Source organism: Triturus cristatus, chromosome 3_1, assembly GCF_964204655.1.
Source record: "Triturus cristatus chromosome 3_1, aTriCri1.1, whole genome shotgun sequence".
Taxonomy (NCBI): domain Eukaryota; kingdom Metazoa; phylum Chordata; class Amphibia; order Caudata; family Salamandridae; genus Triturus; species Triturus cristatus.
This window is the reverse complement of record NC_140583.1, coordinates 482,660,005-482,684,370: the sequence shown is the minus strand read 5'-3', so window position 1 is coordinate 482,684,370 and position 24,366 is coordinate 482,660,005. Positions and strand designations below refer to the sequence as shown.

Genomic DNA, 24,366 nt, shown 5'->3' with positions numbered 1-24,366 from the left:
TCCGTCAGCTATGGGTCACAGAGGCTCTTAGTTACTATGCTACAAAATATTCATGTATCAGCTTCAGCAAGCACACCCATCAGTAAACGCAGAGTTGGCTTACCCTTCAGTACCGGTGCTGCAGTATGCCTGTCCATCAGTAACTTTACCACCTAGCACTTATCCATGTGTTACTGTGTTACTGTGCCAGAAAATTTATACAATTGAATTAATTTGCCCAGAATGCTTATGCATCCGATACTGTAGCAAGCAGTGCCTTCCCATCAATTGTACCAAAGAATGCCTGCCCACTAGCTACAATGAGGGAACGAGTATCCATCATCTACTGTGTCAAAGAAAATATGTCTGTAGGTGGCTCGGTGGTGTACATGAGAGGGTGCATGAAGATACCCCCATCTATCATGAAACCAACTGCACCTGTGAAAAGTAATATAACGTGGATCCCGTACAGACTGACCTAGATTGACTCACCAACACAGTGCAAAGCAACCACCTTTTATTAACCTGCTGACCTTAGAGCTGTGAGCCAAACCAATCGCACAACAGCAGTCAAACGCAGTTTGGAAGCTGCAACAACCTAACACTCCTTCATATTTGCTACGTTCTTCCTGGATGACTGCACGTAGACATTTGTGAGGATGCCGCCCTCTCCTGTACTGTAAAAGGAACCTGTGCGCTCTCAAGTATTAATTCTCTCACACGTTTTTTTAATTCTTGCATCAGCTGCATGACGACTTGGCCCAACAATGGCTAGTTTCTAAACAGTAAAACTCAGCTCATCATTCAACAGTGGGGCACATGGCACAGACACACTAAACAAAAGAGTGAGGAACACAAGTGCTCATCCTTCTCCCCTTTTCTCTGAGAAAAACATTTCAAGCCCTCGCCCACCAACCTAGTTGAAGGCATGCTTCATCGTCTGGTTCCCACCTAAAAGGCCGAGTTCCTCCTATGTGTGCTGCGACGCCCGATTACAGCGGATCGGCACTTTTCTTAGTGAACAAGTGAATTTATTGAGTGTGAACCTTAAATCTACCTCCAGGATACTCTCCCTGACCAGCATGAATTTAATGGTGAGGTCGTAGGGTATGATTAAAAACTAAGGGGGTTGAGAAAGAGAAAAAATGATCTCACACATCCAGAAATGGTCTACATGTTTCAGCTAATCAAATCTATGTAAGGCGGCTTTCTTCTGGACCAGTTCTGTTAGGGCCGGTAGCACATGGCATAGACACATTACTGCCAGTTAGTGCCATTCAAGCCGTCGAGGATAGGTTAATAAACAATGTCATAACAGCAAAGTCCATTCATTAGTTGGTTAGGGCCAGATCAAAAAGGTTTCCTGAACACATCTCTGCTGTTGTGACCCCAAAAGCTCCTCTTCATTTACCATCTGTTTTCTTAAATCAGATGTATGCAGGTAACACACTGGTTCTACTTCGACTCTGTCTTTCAGATCTTTCATTCACTCTGTTTGCCACTGCACCAGGAGCTTTCTCGTGTTGCGATGGAAGCTAGTGAATCAAAGTAGAAGTCCTCATCCTTATCCATTGCTTTGTTTTCTCGAATTCCTCCTTTTTCCTAAAATAAGAATCCTTGGTTTTTGTCAACGCCAGCTCCAAATGACTTGTGGTTAGACCACATTGGTCGTGACAGCTGTGCTGTAACTACATGTACCCCTCTATCACTCTTAAAGCCCACTACTGCACAAATAACTCATGGGCAAAACTTAACACTTGGGTAACCCCAGAATCTCTCGCAGGTGATTTGTTAGACTCTTGGTTCTCCTTCACTGAGTTCCTCATGACTGGCTGTCTTCATAACACGAGACCATGGTCTACTCAAAGCAGGATTATTGCATCAAGCTTTTCACTGACCTATTCAAGCACTGTAAAAGCTACTGAACAGTGTACCTAGGTAATTACACAAACCCCTCTCATCGGCAAAGCTATCATGTTGAGTTTGTGTTATTAAAATGCTTTCCCAAGCTTTTCTCAAGCGCAGAACTGGTACAGCTTGAGTAGTAGCTGCGCATGATATTTGCACAGAGCTGACATGTTGAGTGCAGTCACTAGCAGTGCAAGCTTCCAGCACATACATAGAACACTTGGGGCCAGATGTATGAGCATTTTAGTGGGCGCAGATGGCCTTTGTGACTGTAGGTGCCAACATTTTTTAACCCCTTCGGTGCTCATGACAGAATGGTTCCGTCATAAGCACCTGTGCTCATGTCGGAACCATTCCATCATGAAGACAGGGGCACGAAATCCCTCTGCTTCAAACAGCAGAGGGATTTCCATTTTTAGGGCTCGCCTAGGCAGCGCGTATGCGCTGCTCTAGGAGATGACCTTTTGGAATCATTCTTCACTTTTTTGACACTCTTGCGTGTGGTGGCATCTACCTTGCGGGAGCAAGCTGCGGCGCGCAGGGTGCCATGTGGTCTGTATCATCTTTCCTAGGGTCGCTTTCACTTTCACTGCCGCGCTTGTTCTACTATGCGAACACTTTTTATTAAATCTATTTTGTTGGCATATCAATATTCCACTAGGTGGCAGCGTTGCACATAGAATGGATTTAATTTTTTTCTAAACTGAAAACTGGATTTTGGTCGAGACACGTATGTGTAAAACATTTCTTTACAGTCAGTCACGGAAGGGTGGGAACTAGAACAGGAGAACGCACAAGCAAGTTTAATTGTGGTCTTTAAAATCTCAGTTGCTACCCTGTCAATTATTTCCATTGACGCTGGCACTCCGGAAAGTCACCATAAAAAGTGATTTTAGAGTGGAGCGGTGGCTCTCGGAGACGCGCTGCTGCGGCCTGCTCTCTTCACTGAGGGAGGTGCCTTCCCTGATCCCGGCATCGGAATTCCAGCTTCTGCATCTGATTACCAAATGCCTCCACCAGTGGACCAGTGGGTGACACCAGCTGCCAGGACCCCTTTGTGCGAAATGAAGGGCTGGGACCGGTGAGTCATGATGGCCCCCTCCCGCGCCATTTGGTACCTAAGACCACCGGATCGCCGCAGGGTGCTGACAAACTTCCTAGAGACACGCAGCACCTCTACGGACTACCAGGTGACTGCAGCGACCCCAAATTGTTTCTGCCTTACTTGGGCTGCATCTCTTCGGCCCTCCGCCCCTGTTGTCACACAGCTGCTGATCGTGACCCGAGGACTGCGGCTTGACTTGCATTCGCTGCTGGCGACCAGCCAGATTGATATTCAGCACTGTTCTTAAAGTGGAGCGAGAGTTGCATAAAGTCTTGAGTAAATCGACTTTCTCTGCTAGGAGCAATCTCATCTATGCATCAGTGACTCAAACTGTATCATAAATATCCTACAAATAGACTGGTTGGCTACAGAGAAAAGAAAGTAAACATTGATTTTGAACATTTTAAACCTATACATACGTTCTTATATCTTTGTGATAATAATTTGCCACTTGTGCGAAGCAGAGCTTCTATCCATCTACTAACCGCCTCCTTCCCACCGCATGGACCATGGACATTGAGTTGGCTTGGGTTGTGAGGGACTATCCACGTGCATTGGGGATATCAGGAGAGGCTGTTCTTCTACCGCTAGCCTCTCTGGTTCTATACCCTACCGTTTCCCTGATTTGCGCTCCTCTTCGACCCGGGACACTGAGTCAAGGCTCTTGAGGTGCTTGCTGGTCTAAGTAAGCTGCTGACAGGGACAACCGTGCTGACTTTCTTGGCAATTGTTCACCACTCTGCCTGAGGCTTGTTTTTTCCAATTGTTTCTTGGGAACTTTGCCATTAGCGCCATCCGCTTGAATACTACCAGTGCAGAGACAACCCTACCACTATTGTCTCCAGGGGCTTTGCGGCGAAGTTGCACTGCAAATGATCCTTGAGCTATTAATGTCATGTTGGTTTCTGGCGTGGCCCACTACCTACAAACTGCCTCCTGACACCAGAGACTGTTGCAGATGAATCGCAGTGAACTCCCTGCTGCACATGCTGGTTGATTGTTAACCCTCCATTGACGCAGCTTCCCTAGAGACACTCATGGTGGTGTGCGCATTTATTTAGATTGTGGAGACCATTGTGATGTGATGTTGCACAGCTAACGCCGCTGTTTTTGCTAGAACTATTGTTCAGTGTCATTACGATGTGAGTGCTGTGGCGATTTTCCTTTTGGACCACTCACCATAAAAAACAAGCACATTTAGGTACCTTGTATTTATTTCGCAAAGTGTTGGAGACCTAAGTAGATGCGTGCAAAGTAAACAGATTGTCTGCTTTGTGGTACATTTTGCCTAACCTTTGTAGTGACATAACCGACAACACGCAGATAGCATCTTAAAATACAGCGAGGAAACGCTAGCAGCAGTTTCTTAAATATCAAGCCAGAGGCCTCCTCTGGGTCCCTGTTGGTGCAATATTCTGCATGAAATAACATTCACAGCACAAAAAACTGCGCTGCTGTTCACCTGTCCGGTGCTTGTAGCCCCCTTGCGCCAAGTTAACCTTTTTTTCACCTTGAGGCCAAAATGGTGAACGAGAGCCCGATAAGGCCGTCTCAGTACCTGTGTTTTTTTAGAACTCCAGTGCTGAGCACAGACAGGACCTGGCCCACTTAAAGCCCTGGGTATAGTGATTATGGATAGCTCCTGGCAGAAACTGCCCTCCGTGTCAGATTCTGGCCTGCATCGTCCGCTCAACCAAGTAGCAAGCCATTCACTAACAAAAATGCATATTTCGAACCAAGAAGTAGCACCCTGGGACTAGAAGACCCAGGCGGGTCAATCGATGCACCCTAGGGAGTCCAACAAAACTCTCAATCCGAACATCAGCATGTCTTCACATTCCAGGCATATTCACATGTGAAGAGCACTCCGCACATTCAGCTAGGTTCCCCAAGTGCAAGGCTGACTGTAAGTCTGTTGGTCTTCAAGAGTAGAGATATCTATATATGTTTTTCATTTTTTTATAGCATATTTTTTTTTAGTGTCCTTCCTCCTGTTAATTCCTTTGCTGCATGGCTAAACAATTAAAAGGTCCCAAAGGCGAGACCTATTGGCTGTGCCAATGCTTGGATTTTTTTCGGCCTCCCAAGGCCCTTCACAGGTTTTCAGTCTAATGACGATCGCACGCATTCAGTTTGAGTGTTTCAGTGCTTGTGGGGCTATCTCGTGGGGCGATCCCTAAGCAGGGATCCACCCACTGGCCACATGGGAGGGGGAAGTGGCCCCTTGGGCAAGGGCCTTTGCTCCCCCCATTTAATTTACCCAGACAGCCTTTCTGCACCCTAGACGCCAGGGATTTTTTTTTTTATGCGCCAGGGAGTAAGAATAAGACTTTCTGTTCCCCCAGGAGGCAGATGGGGGCAATAGCCCCTGATCTGCCCCCCCGGGGGATAGAAAGCCCACTAGGCCCCCGAGATTTTTAAAATATATATACGTATGGGGTGGGGGCTGCCCAGAATGGGCATGCAAATACCCCCACCCAAAATAAAAATAAAAAATCTACAGCCTTTCTGCCCCCCCTCCCCGGGGGTCAGAAAGCCCGCTAGTCCCTAGGAATTTTTTTTTGTATGTATGTAGTGGTGGCCGCTGCACAAAATGGGCATTTAAATAACCCCATACAAAAGAAAAAATGCTAGTCTTTCTGCCCCTCCTGGAAGGCAGATGGGGCAATAGCCCCTTATCTGCCCCCCTTGGGGGGTGGGGGGGTGCAGAAAGCCTGCTAGGCACTGGGGATTTTTTTTTCTTCAAAGTTCGGGGCCGGGGCTGCCCAGAATGGGCATGCCAATGCTCCGACCCCCACAAAAAATGCCAGTCTTTTTGCCCCCCCTCAGGAGGCAGATACTAGGGGTGGGGGCTGCCCAGAATGGGCATCTTAATGTCCCCACCCACCCAAACAAAGTAGCCAGCCTTTCTACCCCTATTGGGGGCATATCAGGGAAATAGCCCCCGATTTCCCCCCTCCCCAGGGCGGCAGAAAGCCCACTAGGCACAGACTTTTTTGCAGAATGTGCCTACTTCTGGTTATTGGGTCCTAGCGCAGCTAGCACCCAAGGAAACTTACCAAACCCACACATTTCTGAAAACTAGACACCCGGGGGAGTCCTTGGAGGTATGGCTTGCGCGGATCCCCCAACGTTTTCTTACCCAGAATCTCCTGCTATATATCCCCACAACCGGAAAGGTCCAGCGGATGTAACGGTATATTGCTTTTAAACAGCTGTCATAATCAGAAGAAGTTGCAGGTGAAAACATTGACCCAAATGGCTGTTTTTTTCAACTAATTTACATTTTTTCCTACATTCAAAGGTTAGTTTCTATAAAGAAACCTTGAAGGATCTATACAAATGACCCCTTGCTGAAATCAGAATCTGATAGACTACTAGCCGCAGATTCCTTCACGTAGAATTATCCCCAGGCGTGAGACTGGATCCGGAAACTTTTTGCCACAGCATTCCTGCGCGCCGGGGACGGGGCAACATCACGTGACTCCGCCCAGGCGTCGTACGTGACGTCAGCCACGTCACATAAAACCCGCCCCGGCGCGCCCAGATCAGTTTTTTCCTTTTCGCGTGCAACGCGGATCCGATCCTTGCTACTGGCCTGTTAGGCCCCTTTTTTCTTCAATTTTTTAGTGGAACAGTGTGCGAATGCCTTTGGGCTTCAAGACTTGCACGTCTTGTGAGCTTCTTATGTCGGCGACGGTCCATCACCTCATTTGTTTGGGGAGGATAACGGCACCACAGACTGTATGTAGTGCCAACAGTTGAAGCCGAAGTCGCGGCGGGAGCGCCGGATGAAACTTCTCTCGGCGCGTCTCTCTAGGTCGACATCCTCCCCTCAGTCTGCTTCGACAGACGGCTTCAGACTCTGCCGTGGTCGTCGTCCTCGCCTTTCTCCGATGTCACGTGAGCGTCGCTCCCCGGTGGGTAAGTGTCGCAGTTTGCCCCCGGGGGCTGGTTTCCGGCCTCCCGGGGGTGTGGACTATCCGGGGGTGATGCAGCCCCGCGTGTCGTCCTATCCACCATTTTCCGGTGTTGGGGCATCAAAGAGTCCAAATGGAGACATACACGGCGGCTTTGCAGGCCTCGCTGGTGTCTCCTCCTCCTTCCCCTCCTGGGGCGTCGGCGAATCCCTCGCTCTGCGCAGGAACCTCTGCGGCGCCGCCGGTGGCTCTGGCTCTGACTGGTTCGGATCCAGTGGTGTCGCAGGAGGTCGCCAGGGCTCGGGTCGTATCCCCGAGCCCCTCTCGGTCCTTCGACAGGGTGGTCCTGTCTAAGGCCGAGGTGACGCCGCTATGGCGCCAGCAGCAGCTGGACCGTGCGGAGCCACGGAGGTCGATGGACCCTCCTCGTCCCGCTCCGGGTCAAGGTAAAGGGGAGACCCCTCGTCCCTCTCCAGGCCCCTCTCGTCCCTCCACACAGATGGCTGCCTCGTTGGAGGGCGAGTCGGAGGTTGAATCATCCCTGGCGCTGCCGCATGGGTTGCCGAGCGATCTTAGCCTCATTCTGGGCAGCGGCTGCCGAAGGGCTTCGTGCCACTCCCCAGGCCCGTCTCGTTCCCCCGCGCAGGTGGCTGCCTCAGCGGGGGTCGGGTCGGCGTCACTCCGGCACCGCCCTGGAGCCGGTGTGGCTCCAGCTCTACTCCGGTCTCCACTCCGGTCCCTGGTGCGGGGTGACTTGGAGGTCCCTTGTCCGGCGACACCGGCTGGTGCCGACGTCCTACCTCAGGCAGCGGATTCGACGCTCCTTCTCCAAAGGCATGCATATTGGTGTCGTCCTCCCCGGAAACTGGTCGCCGTGTGGTGTCTTTTTCACCGGCGTCGAAGGGGGGCTCCCCGCCCTTCCTGGGGCAGAGGTGTTCATCGGAAGAGCGCCAGGTCCCTCATTCTTCGGCTCCTTCTGACTTCCAGGTCTGGCCCTTACCCGCCCCACTTTGCCTCTGGGACTGCCGCCTTATTTTGCAGCTCATTTCTCCACCGCAGGGCCCTATGGAAGCGGGTGCATCCTTCGCTCATGCGGTATCCCAAGGGCTGTGGGCATTCTGCGCATGGGTGATCCTGTGGCTCACTTTCCGGCAGACCATCTATTGGAGGTCCTCCACCAGGGCTGTGGTGGGAGGGAAATCTTACTTCCCTTTGAAGGTTTGCTCCTTTCTTCCCTGATGGGGGCTTGGAAGTGTCCTGCCTCAGGGGACCCGGTGCGTCAGCATCTTCTGCACCGGCACCTTCCGGCGCCGCGTGACCGAGCGTGTCTTTCCCTTCACCCCTCAGCCGCCAGCCCCCTTTTGCAGACTGCTTTTTCCTCCCTGCCGCCACTGTTGACTCCGCCGTCCCGAGAGGCCCGCTGGCTGAACTCTTGGGGACGCAACATGTTCGCCTCGACCAGCGCGGCCCTGCGGGCCCTTAACACCTTGTGTGTGCTGGCTAGGGCCTCCTGTTTGTGGGACTCGGCGGAGTCTCTGGGATCTGCAGCGTCCCAGGAGTCTGGCTTGGTGGACTTGCGGCATCATGCATGCGGCGTTTATTCTCCGCTCTGCTCTGGACATCTCGGAGGTACTGGGCTGGGCCATGGCTTCCTCAGTCGCTCTCCATCGCCATGCTTGGCTTCGGGACGGAATATTCCCTGAGAATATTCAGGAGCGACTCATCGACCTTCGTTTGATGGCAGCCTGTTGTTCCATGCCCCGGCCGACACCGCCATCCAAAGGCTCTTGGCAGGGCTCTGTCCTCCTCCTCCGCCTTATCCTCCTCCTCCTCCGTCCCCTCCTCAGTGACTTCTGAGTTGGGTTGAGTCTGGACCTTCTTAGGCCAGCTGTTCTGACTGTGCAGTGTGTTTTCTCGCCGTTTACGTCCTTCCTTGGGACTTTGGCATTGGTGGCTGCTGGACGGCCCTTGTGTTGATTATGTGTGGTTCTGCAGGAGTTGTTGTGCAGACTTGGCTCTAAGATTGGGTCTTCTGCTTTGTTTGGGCTGCTTGTCAAGCCTTCAGCGGGGGGTGTCTCTTTCCCCGTGGCTCTTTTGTTTTTTCCTCTGTTCTTCCAAAGAGGGTTCCCATATCTTGGGACTTAACGTACCTTATGTGGGGTAGTCGTAGCTGTCATTTGGCCTGCGCTCTGCTAGAGGGTTCCTGTTCTCCATGGCGTTTAGGTAGGTTGCTTTTGCTTCCTGAGGTCATGCGCGCGGCCACTCGTAGTGGTGGGCCGGGCATCTCCTCCTCTCCCTGCTCCTGTCCTGAGGTCTGGGATGATCCTCTGTTCTCCCTTGCTAGGCGTCGCCTACTTGGCCTCCCTGGGGCCTCGGGCTATTCTTCTTGCTTCTGGCTTTGACTGCCAGCACTGTTCTGGCTGGCAGGCTACTTTCTATCTGGAGTGGGTTTGTCTTCTTTTCCCTAGTTTCCTTGGGTCCTCTAGGCGACTTCTTCTTCCGCTTTCCTGTCTTGGCATTGGGCGGAAGCTGTGTTGCCTTGTGAGGGGAGTGGGGTGCTTCGGCCTCTCAGTCCTTGCCCTTGGTTCCTCTGCTGTGAGTGTACAGGCCTCTTTATCCTTCTTTCCCTCCTACATCCCCTTGGGGTCGGTGGGGTTCTGCTTGTGGGGGTTCCCTCAACCTGGCAGGGGCGAGGTTCTACCTGGTCCACAGCTCTGGTCTCCTGTGGGACCCTCTGTTCTGCATTGGCTGGTGGGGTCCTTTCGCAGACCCTCCTTCCCATGGGGTATCTATTCTACGTGAAGGAATCTGCGGCTAGTAGTCACTATCAGATGTACAAGTTACTTACCTTCGTTAACGATGTATCTGGTAGAGACGATTCTAGCCGCAGATTCCTTCATGGCCCGTCCTTCCTCCCCTATTCTGCGAGGACCCTTGGGTTGGTCTTCAGTACTCGCCTCCCGGTGGGGGGCTGCATCTCCTGTGAGTGCCTTCCTTGTTCTTGCTGGTGACTCCGTCTGGGGGCGGTTCATTCCTCCTTTGGTCCTTGGAGGTTGGGGTTCCGGTGCGCTGGTGCCCTGCTGCTCTGGCTACTCCGGGTTTTGGGGGATTGCTTTCTATCCCTGTCCTCCCTCCCCTCCCTTCCTTCCATTGCTATCCTCTGATTAAGGGTCATCTGGCCTAGTCTTGCCCTTGTCCTTTGTGGGTGGTTGCCCTCTAGGTTGGGGTGGCTTGGAGGTTTGTTGTCCCTGTCTGTCTTGGGACTGGTCCCATTCCTTGCTCAGGATGGGGGGGGGGGGTTGGGCTTCCTACGTGTGCCATGACTGTTACGCCTGTTCTTGCCTCCAGGGCACAGGGATGGGAAGTTGTCTATGTGCTGGCAGGGTGACTGCGCAGGTTTTGCTTGTTCTTCTTCTTTCTTCTTTCCCTGCCCTTGGGTTCTGCGGTGTTGGCACTACCCTGGTGGTGGTGTTAGTCACCGTTTTCAATTTTTCTGCTCTTCGCACACTGTTCGCATGCTTCCACAGTTTTTATCCGGTGGTTCCGCGTTGTGGTGCGTAAAAGTTCTCTGAAGAAAACTGACGTGGGGGCGCCGGGGCAGGTCTTATGTGACCTCGCTGACATCACGTACGCGGACGACGCCTGGGCGGAGTCGCATGATGTCGCCTCACCCCCGGCATGCAGGGATGCTGTGGCAAAAAGTTTCCGGATCCAGTCTCAAGCCTGGGGATAATTCTACGTGAAGGAATCTGCGGCAAGAATCGTCTCTACCAGATACATTGTTACCGAAGGTAAGTAACTCGTACATTTGGTCTACTTTTCTAAAATGTATAGCTTTCTAGGATCCATTATTGCTTTTATACCCATTTCTACCATTTACTGGAAAGTGGTTGAAAGCACAAAAAATAGCAAAAATAGGCTATGTCCCAGAAAAATGCCAAAACTATGTAAAAGATTTTGGTTTTCTGACAAAAGTCTGCTTGTCCCTGAAAGCTGGGAAGATGGTTTCAGCACCACAACCCCTTTTTTGATACCATTGCAGGGAAGAAAACAGACGCTTTCATCTGTAGCCCTTTTTTTCCATTTTTTCCCCAAAAACAACATGTTGCTGTTTTATGACTAACTTCTTGGTCCCTTTAAGGGGAATCCACAAACCCTGGGTACCTTTTAGAATCCCCATGATGTTGGAAAAAACGGACGCCAATTTGCGTGTATAGCTTATGTGGTCAAAAAGTTACAGGGGCCTAAGCGCGAACTACCCCAAATAGCCAAAAAAAGGCTTAGCACAGGGGGGTGGTGGAAGGGGGGGGGGGCCTAGCAGCGAAGGGGTTAAGAATAGGTAATGGTCCTATGGGACCAATGCCTACTCCTTAAAAAATTAAAAGGTAGCTTTATTTAACTGCACCCATTGCATCCAGGCAGCATTACAAAAAAAATAGTGCTTTATTTAAAAAGCAGTTCCAGCAGGCCACCATCACTGTGATTGTAACGATTCACAATGGGTTGCAAATTAAGGAGGCAGGTCCATTTGCGACCCACTGCAAATCGTTAACCGTGTCAAACACACTTGTACATCGCAGTTTGCGATTTTCTGATAGCGAATCACTAAAATTCCCTATTAGGAAATCCCAAACACGCAATTTCGTACATCTGATCCATAGAGTATTGGCAGAATCTGTGCAGGCTCCTGCAGCACACGCGCACTGCACAGGTGACAGCGATGGAGGCTTCCTTCACACATAGACCTGGTACAGGATGGTGTCAGCAGCACAGGAGTCCCACCCATAAATAGAGCATATACTGTACAGGCTGGAGCAGTGCAAGTTTCCAACATAAAAAGGGCAGATCACAAAACCAGAACCAGACACCCATGCTCTTACATCCACCAAACAGTGCTTTGAACCTCCTTACTGTTCGCAATCCGCTGATAACGTCGGCAGCTCGTGGCCTGCTTGCTGTGCGTGCTTTTGTTAAATTTTCACAGAAGCTGTTTTAACGCCCACGTTCATGAAAGACATACTATAGGGTTAATTAAAGTAGAAGCTACTCTATTGATTTTAGAGCTCTTGTGATCTGTTTATTCGTAATTAGGTATTATACTGCTTGTGTGCCGCTGTATTTTGAGTTGAGTTTGACTGACTGACTTAAGTGACTTATGGCCACTTTCAAGACTATTGAAGGAGCGTGCCTGTTGGTGGGTGGTTATGTCTTGTAATTGAAGGAGTGAGCCTGTTGGGTGGTTATGTTTTGTAATAGGACTCCAGTTTTGCTATGCTGGTTGCTCAATTCATAGAAGTGGAAGCTTTCGCTGATGTACTGTAGAGTTGCCCCCTCTAGTGGAAATTAGAGAAACCGCAGCACACACTGTTTATTTCTGCGATGTTGCACTCTAGCTGATTGAATCTACATTTCTGCTTCCACTGCACTCTGTCCTTACCTTAAACCTGTATCTTCTCTCTCTTTTCTAGTCTTCTGCTTTCCTAAATAGAAGCACCGATTGGTGACTTTCTTGACAGGTGATGTTATCCTAGGTTTTCTTCCAAACATAAATTAAGCTAAAACTCTTTTATATTCTTGCATGCTGTTGTAGCACACCTCTGTATAGAACGTGTATGCATGCTGTGTTTGCTGTGACTGGGGAAAGGGATCTTGTCAATAGCTTCTTCACGTTTCAGTATTGCTGCTTTCGTCTAAGTGGGTCATAACATGGTAAGTCCATGAATGACTTCATTCGTCTCCGCATTAAAAGTGCACGCCTTTGCCATTTTCTGATTGTTGGCTATGTTTTGCCCCTTTCCATTTTCTAATTATATTATTTCTTTTTGTCTCTCAAAAAATGGAATACGCAGACCTTAAATAAAAATGTTAAGAAGGAGACAAATGTGCAATGTTTTAGGTGATAGCAGATTGAGCACCTTTTAAGGGACTTACCAGATTTTGTCCTCGACTCTTACTCACAGAAACCATTGTTTATGTTCTTGTAACTTATTAGATTCCCGACACCAAGCACATTATAAATGATTCATTAATGCATCAGTTTTATTTTTAGGAAAAGTCACTTAGGTCGAGTACGCCCTGCCGGTTCTCTCCAGTTGTTTAAGCTTTGACCCTATTGTTAGTCAGTTTTGTATCTCACAAGTTAACTTTGTAACATTCAAATGCTCCATTGTTAGACTAAAAACACAGAGTTTTGAGCGTTAGTGTTTTATCATAGATTGCATTATCCTGCCACCTTGTGGTTACATCCTATAACAGTTAATTTTTATCATTTTCCTTTTGAATTATATTTGAACTCACAGTAAACCCTCATGTGTTATTTATATAATTTTCAGCATGGTTGTGATTTTGTGAAGTAATCATGATTACAAAAGTTGAGACTGGAGCGGACAATTAATATTTTAATTAAATTTGCGATATTTTCTGTGTACCTTGAAAAAGACTGAAGTTATTGAGAGCTGACTTTAATAACATCTGTGCTCCCATGCTACTTAGATTATCGGCAACCTGCTCTACTACCGGTACATGAACCCTGCCATCGTTGCCCCGGATGCCTTTGACATCATCGACCTCTCGGCTGGGGGACAGCTAACCACAGATCAGCGCAGGAACCTGGGCTCCATCGCCAAGATGCTGCAGCACGCCGCATCCAACAAGATGTTTCTGGGGGACAATGCCCACCTGAGCGTCATCAATGAATATCTGTCCCAGTCGTACCAGAAGTTTAGGTAATGTATTCTTGTTCCAGCGCATACTGTATTTAAACAGGAATTACATTATTTCTTGTCCAACCCCCCATACACTACGCTGAAGAACCGCGAGGCAAGTTGTGTCCAGTGCTTTAAATGTCGATATAGAAGTGCAGGTACTCTCTATTTAGAGTACCTGTTTGCTCCTGAGAAGCGCCGGTACTCTTGCATTATATGTATTGCAGCTGTGCCGAGAAGTGCAGGTTCTCTCCCTTTCAAATTAAAGAAGTGCAGGTGCCCAGAACCGGACAGGACCTGCTCATGGAAAGCACTGGTTTGTCTCTACTTCAGATGAACTGCAGGATATTTGTTGCTGGAGTTTGAGGGTTTCTAATGTAGCTGTATCTTGCAATAAGCTCATATAACGGGTTTAACCTAAAATAAAGTTAATTGTATAATATGGATTTTTTTTAAGTTAGTAAAAATATTTGACAATGTGCAACCAATATCCTAAGGGTCAGTTGGGTGCTGCGCAAGAAGAAACAATAACAAGCGAGTAGAAAGCAATACAAATATGTTGACCACAATTCAGAATGTCATAGTACTAAACATACATTTGAGAAAACATAAAATCAACATAAACGTATAATCCAAAGTCCAATTTATTTTATTGTAAGACAGCAGTTCAGTTCAAGAAGAGTGCGAGAGTGCTGTGCAATTATCAAGTCTCAAAATGAGCTCAATATAAATCCTTTACAATAATAATTTTCCAGTAAATCATAGGTGAGACTACATGAAGATAGGGGTTGGACTGAAGAGGGGCGAAAGTGAGGGAAGGGAAGAAAAGAGAGGGATAAATAGCTCAAGCTTTATGCGCTGGACTTCATAGCAGTATTTATGGCATAAGAAAGTCTGCAGCTTCCTGGGAAGGGCCAAGAGAGTTTGTTGGTTTGTAGTTCGGATAGGAGGTCATTCCAAGTGTCATTTGCCTCTGACAAGGATATAAGTAGTGATTGGTCGGAAATATGGGAAATTTTATCCTAAGGAATGTTTGGCTTTGCGTGCACCTCAGGAATAGTCATTGGTGTCTGGGCATTATCCTGTATTGTGTGTGCCCTTGTTTACCACTGATTTCCCTAGACCACAGCACTGGTGTGCTCCAAATGTAGAACTAAATTACCCCTTACGGCCCCTTAACTCTTTTAGGGTATTAAGGGCAAGCAGTAAAGGTTTACCCCTGGAGATTGTGCTAGCTAGGAACACAGATTCAATGTTTTGCAATAAATAACCTTCTGGGCCGAGACAACCCCAAAATACTATCATAGCCACTGACACTTGGTGCTAAACGTCTGTGAAACCTGGTTCTATGGCGGGTGGTATTGTGTGGTGTCTAGTCAGGTTGACGTGGGAAACTTTGGAAGTTCTTGAATAACTTGTTATGAGTAAGGAAGAAAATCCTGCAAAAGGATCAGCAAGTGGGCAATTAATGCAGATCCTGACACTCAGGACTCAACTGAGGCCCTTGTGGTAACTCCTGGTACCAAATAGGTTAATTAAACAGACCTGAGCAGAATAAAAGGTGCCATCCTAAAATGTTAATACCCAAATAACAATCACCCAATCAACTAGGGCCCCATTCAGCACAGTCTGAGGTGCTCCCGTGGCTCTTATGAGTTGATGTCTGAGAACCCCAGGCTTGATCAGAGATGCACTCGCGTCTTGGCACCCGGGAACCAGTAAAACACCAAACTGGTTCCTATACATTTAAAGGTGCTAAATGATATAGTGAGCAGGTGCATACTAGTGAGTCTCAAGTGTGCCTTTTCCATTGGGGGGCAGTATCTTGGAAACCTCTAAATTCAGCCAAGATTTTCCATTGGCTCTCCCTGGAGACTCTTGTAACAGCGGAAGCTCAGGACCATATCAGAAGGGAGGGAATTAGACTGTGACTGTGTGTTGAGCGAGCATGTACTTAATGCATTTTGATTCTATGTGATGGTATTGCTATAAGAGAAAATCAAACAAGAGATTACATAAAAAGATGTTCGAGGCATATGAGCTGCAGATCGTACACTATGCATTAGATCGCCATCTGGTGTTGGGCTCGGATGCTTGCATCTTGTTGTTGTCTTGGGAGAAGTCTTTTGTAGTCACGAGATAGGTGACTCCTCCCTTGGACGATAGTGCGCATGGGCATCGACTCCATCCTCAGATTGTTTTTTTCCACCATTGGGTTCGGATGTAACTTTTGCGCTCCGGTTTGAAACTTTGTTTTCAAATGTTTTCGACACGCAAACTCTCCGGTATTGTTCTCGATCTTGTTAGCTTTGACGCGCAACTCTATTCTGGTCGTCAACGCGGGCCGTTGGGCCCATCCACGCCGTCGGGCCTGCAGCTCATGGAAAGGACTCCATTTAAAAAACGCCCCCAGTGTGGAGCGAAATTCCCACACAGTGACCATCACAGGGGCTGTAACCTGTCTCTCTCGCCAGAACATGACGAGAACAATTGCCAGGCCTGCACCTCTTTTCAATCGAAAAAGACCATCCGTGATCGCCGGGCCCGACGACACATCATGGTGCAGAAAGCAGCTCCGGCACCAGCGGACATCTTCGATGAAGGCCCAGATGTCCCAGAAGAAGATTCTGAAGACCTCGAAATCGTGTCCGAAGCAGACGAGTGAGTACAATGGCCCCTACCCCCACCCCAGAAAAAGAAGGCCCTGGTCAAGACTTCGCCTGCTGGCCCCAGTCGCGACCAAAAACAGACTTCAGAAGCCCGCCCTCTGGCTCGGCTCCAAAGATAAGCCTTCTGGTAGCTCGGGACCGAGCATACCACATATCCCCGTCCCGAAAGCACCTTCGGCACCGAAACGGGGTGACCACCCTACTCCCAAAAAGAAATTGGCTCCGATCACCTCAATGCCGAAAGATAAACCTTCCGATCCAAAACCAAAGCTTTCGGAACAGAAGAAGTTTTCAGTCTCCGTACCCAAGGCAAAGGACTCTAAAACACCTTCTAAGGCATCGGAGCACAAAACTCAACCCCGCTCGGACCCGAAAAAGTCGGCGCCGAACCTGGTTGTCGAGGGGGAAGAACTTTTTCGACTGGATCCCGTCGATCCAAAACTGAAAAAATTACATATTGACCCCAAAACAGAACATGTGGCCGCTGTGCCACAAAAAAAGAGGAAGTTAGACACAACAGCCACTCCTGCAGTGCCTTTGGAGAAGAAACACTGTGTCACTTCACCTATAAGACCCTCTTCTCCTGTTCTTCTTACTCCTGTTCTTCCTCCTATACCTCGCTCACCTCCACAGCCTACAACACTTCCAAATACACCACCACCACAGGATGATGATGATGACGTGGGGGGGCAACAATGACCCTTTCATTGACCCTGACAATGATACGGACACGCCACAAGATGACTGGGACGGTTATGACGACCCAATAGATCTCCCGGACCCCCAGCCTTATCCAACAAATAATCTCCCCCAGATGACAATATTGGATTTGGGCAGATTGTTAACAGAGCTGCTATTTACCATGGTATTCACATGTATTCTAACCCTGCAGAGGAGAATTTCCTCCTAGACACTTTTTAACAGTCGCAAAAATCTGTACAAATACTGCCAATGCTCAGAGGGGTCATTAAACATGCCCCAGACATATTCAAGGACCCAGTGAGAACTAGAATTCTCAATCCCAGGATTGAGAAAAAATACAAACCTGCCCCCGACAATCCTGCCTACATCAGAGGGCAGCTACCCCTAGACTCACTAGTAGTGTCTAAAGCTAGAAAATGCGCCAACTCACAAACCTCTGGTGACACACCACCTCCGGACAAGGAGTCAAAGCTGCTAGATGCCTCTGGCAAAAGAGTTGCCACCCAAGCAGCCATTCACTGGTGCATAGCTAATACCCAAGCATTACTTGCGAGATATGATAGGGCTCATTATGACAGACTAGAAACCCTATTACAACACTTGCCTGATCAGTACAAGACTCTGGCAAATGACTTGATTCAGGAAGGCAAATTAATAACCAATGCCTCAATCAAGTGTGCCCTTGATGCAGCCGACACAGCCTCTAGGTCCATTGATACTAGTGTGCTGCTCAGACGACATGCCTGGCTACGTATTGCAGGCTTTAAGCAAGTGGACCAAACCACCATCCTCAACCTGCCATTCAATCAAGAACAACTTTTTGGACCGGCTGTAGACACCACCCTGGAAAAAATGAAAAAGGACACGGAGACTGCTAAGTCCATGGGAGCGTTACAGTCTCCATCCACACGTGGTTCCTTTCATCGCTCCTTTTATAGAGGAGGATCCAAAAACATGGGAACAGACACTACCTCCACTTCTTACAAAAATACAACTCAAACATCCCCCAATAGAGGATATTTTAGCGGAGGATACGGGGGAAATAACAACAAAGGAAGAGGCCGAGGTAACAATAACACCTGGACCTCCCCCGCTTATAAACAGTGACTTCCCTCCTCTCCCCCCAGACCATTCCACTCCGGTTGGGGGAAGACTTTCACAGTTCCTAGCTGTCTGGAACTCCATTACAACAGACAAGTGTGTAAGACAAATTATCCAGTATGGTTACTGCCTGGAACTTACAACAACCCCACCCACCATACCACCCAAACAGCGTCCAATGTCCACAGAACATCTCACGCTCTTAAAGCAGGAGGTTCTCTCACTGCTTCAAAAGCAAGCAATAGAACCAGTTCCCTTACAGCAGCAAGGAACAGGGGTTTAGTGCTGTATTTCCTAATCCCCAAAAAGGACGGCACCCTCAGACCAATACTCGACCTCAGACCGCTCAATCTTTACATACACTCAGATCATTTCCACATGATCACTTTTCAACAGGTTCTTCCACTACTTCAACAAGGCAACTTCCTTGCCACACTAGATCTCATGGACGCCTACTTTCATATTCATATTCACCCCGCTCACAGGAAATACCGAACATTCATGGTGGACGGACAACACTACCAATTCACAGTCCTTCCATTCGGGGTTACCACCACGCCCATGGTGTTATAAAATGTCTGGCGGTAGTAGCAGCACACCTCAGAAGACAACAAATCCGTGTCTTTCCATACCTCGACGACTGGCTGATAAAGGCCAAGTCACAAAAACAGTGTGTTCATCACACTTATCAAACCATCCAGCTGCTACACAACTTGGGATTCACAATAAACTACACCAAGTCACATCTCCAGCCCTCCCACATACATCAGTATTTGGGGGCCACAATAGACACCTCCAGAGCTCTGGCATATCCTACTCCAGCCAGAATAGCCAGTATGCAAGCCCTAGTTGCCAAATTTTAACAACAGCACTCTCTCCCAGCAAGGGTATTCATGCAACTCATAGGAATGATGGCCTCTTGCATCTTTATTGTACCTCATGCAAGACTAAAAATGCGCCTCTTACAGGAATGCCTAGCACGTCAGTGGAACCAGGCCCAAGGACAACTAACAGATCTGGTGTAGGTCGACGGCCGCACACATCGCTCTCTGCAGTGGTGGAACAAACAAAATCTGTCCAAAGGGCGGCCGTTCCTCGAGCCAGTTCCACAGATAGTGCTAACAGCAGACGCATCACTCACCGGTTGGGGAGCCCATGTACTAAAACATACAATTCAAGGCAAATGGACCACTCAACAAAAAGTGCTCCATATCAACCACCTGGAATTACTAGCAATATTCCTTGCACTGAAATCATTCCAACTACATCTACAACACAAGACTGTCCTAGTCCGGACGGACAACATGACAGCCATGTATTACATACAAAAACAGGGGGCCACACATTCTTTGCAGCTGTCCCAGCTCACACAAAGTATTTGGAGATGGGCCATTCCACAAAACATATACCTGCTTGCAGAGCACCTTCCGGGAGTTCACAATCAGATTGCGGATCTGCTCAGTCGACAGATGCAGCAAATACACGAATAGGAACTTCATCCCAAAGTTCTTCAACCATTTTTTCAGATGTGGGGTCAACCAGAAATAGATCTGTTCGCTACACCTGCAAACGCGAAATGCCCAACCTACGCCACCAGGTTTCCACACCCGTTATCCAAAGGCAATGAAATATGGATGAATTGGTCAGGCAGATTTGCCTACGCTTTTCCGCCACTCCCACTGATTCCCCTAGTAGTACGCAAGCTCAAACAACAGTCTCACAAAATGATCCTGGTGGCTCCCACATGGGCACGTCAACCTTGGTTCACGACCCTGTTGGAACTCTCAGTAGTTCCACACCAAAAACTACACATTCCCCCAACATTGCTAACGCAGAACCATGGAGAGATAAGACACCCCGACCCAGGTCAGCTGAATCTAACAATTTGGCTCCTTAAGTCTTAGAGTTCGGTTTTCTTAACCTTCCGCCGGACTGTATGAATATTATTAAAGAAGCCAGACGTCCAACTACTAGAGCTTGCTATGCAGTAAAATGGAAAAGATTTGTCATCTACTGCAACAACAATCCTATTGATCCGCTGGATGCTTCCATCCAGGACATCATTTGCTACTTGTTACACTTACAAAGATGTAATCTGGCATATTCATCCATAAGGTTACATCTTGCAGCACTTGCGGCTTATTTACAAAATACTATTTCGAGTGCCTGCAATTAAAGCGTTTATGGAGGGCCTTAAGAGAATAATTCCTCCCACAGTACCACCCTATCTGGTATGGAATTTAAACATTGTTCTTACCAGGCTCATGGGTCCCCCATTTGAACCTCTACATAAATGTGAACTTCAATTCCTCACATGGAAAGTAGCTTTCCTTGTCGCAGTTACATCTCTCAGAAGAGTAAGTGAGATCCAGGCTTTACCCATACAAGAACCATTCTTACAAATACATCGTAACAAGGTGGTTTTCAGAACAAATCCGAAATTCCTTCCCAAAGTCATCTCTGCTTTTCATTTAAACCAATCAGTTGAGTTACCGGTGTTTTTCCAAAACCCAGACTCAGTAGCGGAGAGAGCCCTTCACACGCTAGACGTTAGAAGAGCACTACTATATTACATCGATAGGACCAAGCCCTTTCGAAAAACAAAACAACTGTTTGTAGCCTTCTCTCCACCTCATAAGGGTAACCCATCTCCAAAGCTGGGATCGCCAGCTAGATAGTAAAATGTATTCAAATATGCTACCAAAAGGCTAAATGCATATTAACAATTCCCCCTAGAGCGCATTCAACACACAAACTAGGGGCTTCCATGGCATTCTTAGGGAACATCCCTTTAGATGACATATGTAAAGCAGCAACATGGTCTACACCACACACCTTCACCAAACACTACTGTGTTGATGTGCAGGCTAAACAACAAGCTTCTGTAGGCCAAGCTGTTCTTAAAACACTTTTTCAAACCACTGCAACGGATACAGGTGACCACCGCTAGGGAAGACACTGCTGTACAGTCTATGCATAATGTACGATCTGCAGCTCATATGCCTCGAACGGAAAATGCTACTTACCAGTATGCATCTGTTCTTGGCATGTAGAGCTGCAGATCCGTACACGCCCACCCGCCTCCCCGGGACCTGTATCCGTTCCAGTATTATCTTAATTAGATACATTCACATGGACGTCTTTTCTATTTCTTACTAATTCCATCATTTCCCATCATGGCGAAAAACAATCTGAGGATGGAGTTGATGTCCATGCACACTATCGTCCAAGGGAGGAGTCGCCTATCTTGTGACTACAAAATACTTCTTCCAAGACAACAACAAGGTGCAAGCATCCAAGCCCAACACCAGATGGCGATCTAATGCATTGTGTACAGATCTGCAGCTCTACATGCCAAGAACAGATGCATACTGGTAAGTAGCATTTTCCTTTCCATTGGCTCAGCCCACTGCAGTCACTGGTGGCATCAGTCCCAAATAGTAACTGGTCAAATTAGGGTTAGATTTGACAGTGTATTCAACCAGTAGTATCTCTGATATGGTAAGGACTCAGAAGATAGTTCAAGCAGTTCTGGAACTGGCACACCCTCCTTCAGCCATGAGTGTGATGGGTCTCTGGTCCAGGTCCCTTGTGACTGAATGAAGGTGCAAACAGACCTTGGATGGGTTGTGGATGGTGCAGGATCACCTTTCTCAATGTTCAAGGTGATGGAGTAGGTCCTCAACCCAGATACCCATCCTAGTTTCCTCCTGGGCGGCTGGGCTGTTAACAACTTTGTAGCTCCTGGGCAAGTGTGTTCCTTTGACCTGTCCTCATTCACCACCTTCCTATCAGCTGGGTGTTCTGAAGGCCTTATTAGGATTAGATTACGCGTCTTGTCAGGCCCACCCTGTAGGGTGGGTAACAATCCAGCAGACATTTTACACCTGACCTCTTCTAATGGAGTCTTCTTGGTCATCCAGACAATGATGATAAATCAAGTACTGACTGAGGGTCCGGTACTTATATCCATGTAATGGTCAAAGTGGGAAATCAGAGCCAACCAGCGGGCAGGCTTCATTGAAAAGTGTGAGGGCTTCTCCACCCTGTAAGAAAAGCATTCTGCCCTAATGCTGGTAAAATCTCATGTGGCGTTGAGCCAAGAGTACTCAGATCAGTTGTGACTGGTCTGGGTGGATAATTCCTGGACTAAGACTGAGCCTGTATCTGGTCATGTTAGCCTTTGAAATTGCTGGACAATAGGATGAAGGGAAATTTTAAACTAGGCAGGGGAAACCTACACTGACACAAAGGGGAGTGGTCTGGCAATATCCTTCCTTGTACAGAGGTGCAGGCTTAGATGAAGGCGATGGACATCACCATCATAACACAATAGGAACCACTATTTTGTGCATCGCGCATACAGAGCGTCCAAATGGAACCCACCATTCCTCACTGCATCTGTGAAACCCTCATACAACATGCACTAAAAACATCCTTCCTATATGTCCCAGATAAGTGGTGTCTGTTGGCTCAGTGAACTAGTACATCTACTCTAGGGAGCTCTGCTTGACACTATGGTCACATGTTCCATTCCAAGCAGGTCCATTCAGCCTTCATCCATCTGCGCTTGATTAAATGAGTACCATTATGAGTTGAGTATCAGTAGCTACAAGAGACTTACCGGGTGGGGTGGTGCCAAAACATGATATGAAGTGCCCTATTTATGTCCCCTTAAAAGGCCTTCATTGGGGAGAGTAGGTAGGCAATATTTCCATAGGGGTGCAATTAAAAAGGCCTTTTTTCTATCCTAAAATCAAGCTGCTACCACCATCCGTCACTGTAGAGCTGGACATCTGGGGGCAGTAGTTACCCTTACTCAAAAAGTGGTAGTCTTAGTTCAGAGCTGTGTTGATGATGATAACCCAAATGAACATGAAGTTCTTCCAGTGGCTGATTATTGTGCTCACTTTATTAAAACACAGGGCTATACACATGCGTGAAGGCTAACAATCTGTTGGAAACCATGGATAGTCTGAACCTCACACAATTAGTCACTGGTCCCACTCATGTGGCTGGGCACACCTTGGACCTTATCTTCGCCAACTTCTCGACTATCACTGTCCTCCCCCCCTCCCCCTTACTTGGTCTGACCACTATCTTATCCCCTTCTCTCTCGCCCTAGGCCGGAAACCTGCCCCCCTGGCCCCTAGGAAAGAGTTGGGAAGAAAGTGGCATAAGGTCACATGTGCCACCTTGGACCCAATATTCCACTTCCAGGCGGAATACCTCTCCACTGATATTGACGGAAATGTCTCTAGGTTGAATACCACCCTAATCAAAGCTATTGATGCCATTGCTCCCCAGAAAATCATTGCCTCCACTAGATCTCGTCCCTCTGCCCCTTGGTTCTCCACCCCCCTCCGTGAGGAAAAAAGCAGATGCAAGGCACTCGAACGTAAGTGGAGACAAAACTATGACCTTGAAGCTAAACTCACTTACAAATCTGCTTTGAAAAAATTCCTCAAACAAAAAAAAATTACTATGAAAGACCATTTCTCTCTTCAAATTGCTAATGCCAAAAACTCGTCAAAAACCCTTTTCACCATTGTCAAAGACTTCATTAATCCTCCTGCTAGGGCCACTCAGAACTCTGCGAGTCAGGCCCTATGCGAGGGACTCTCTGACTACTTTCTTGAAAAAATAAACAAACTCTGTATCTCCTTCCCTAAAGGGCTAGCCTCCCTGCCTCCCTCCACAAGCCCCCCAGCTTCTCCGTCCTTCCTTTCCTTCAATAAACTCACCCTGGACGATGCTATTAGGTTACTCATCCACTGCAAATCTGGCGCCCCCTCGGACCCTGTCCCTGCTAAACTTATGGGAGAGCTGGCTCCTTCATTAGCCAGCTCTTTCCTTTCCATCTGGAACGCCTCCCTCCACCATGGCTTTTTCCCTACTACTTGGAAGGAGGCTTTGGTGATTCCCATCCTAAAAAAGGCTGATGCTGATCCCACTATCTTCGCCAACTACCGCCCCATTTCCCTTCTCCCCAAACCCGCAAAGGTCCTGGAAAAAGCCGTGCAGCTGCAACTCACGGAGTATTTGGAAAGCAACTCTTTGCTGCACGACTCACAATCCGGATTCCGGGCGGGATTCAGCACAGAGACGGCTCTGCTGGAAGTATCGGAAACGATCCGGGAATGCGTGGACAGGGGCGAGGAGGCTATGCTGGTCCTCCTCGACCTGTCCGCTGCATTTGATACGGTCTCCCACCCCATCCTTCTTGACCGACTCAAACAGATAGGCATTGGCGGCACTGCCTTTAGCTGGATCGAGTC

General features: G+C 48.2%; 1 protein-coding gene across 1 annotated transcript in view; it reads left to right on the top strand.

Moving 5' to 3' along the window:
• IQGAP1 (IQ motif containing GTPase activating protein 1) overlaps positions 1-24,366 on the top strand; it is a 532,553-nt gene that overhangs the window by 326,659 nt on the left and 181,528 nt on the right. The window contains exon 29 of the mRNA XM_085644306.1: positions 13,405-13,637. Within this exon, the coding sequence (XP_085500432.1) occupies positions 13,405-13,637 (233 nt within the window). The remainder of the gene's footprint in view (positions 1-13,404; positions 13,638-24,366) is intronic.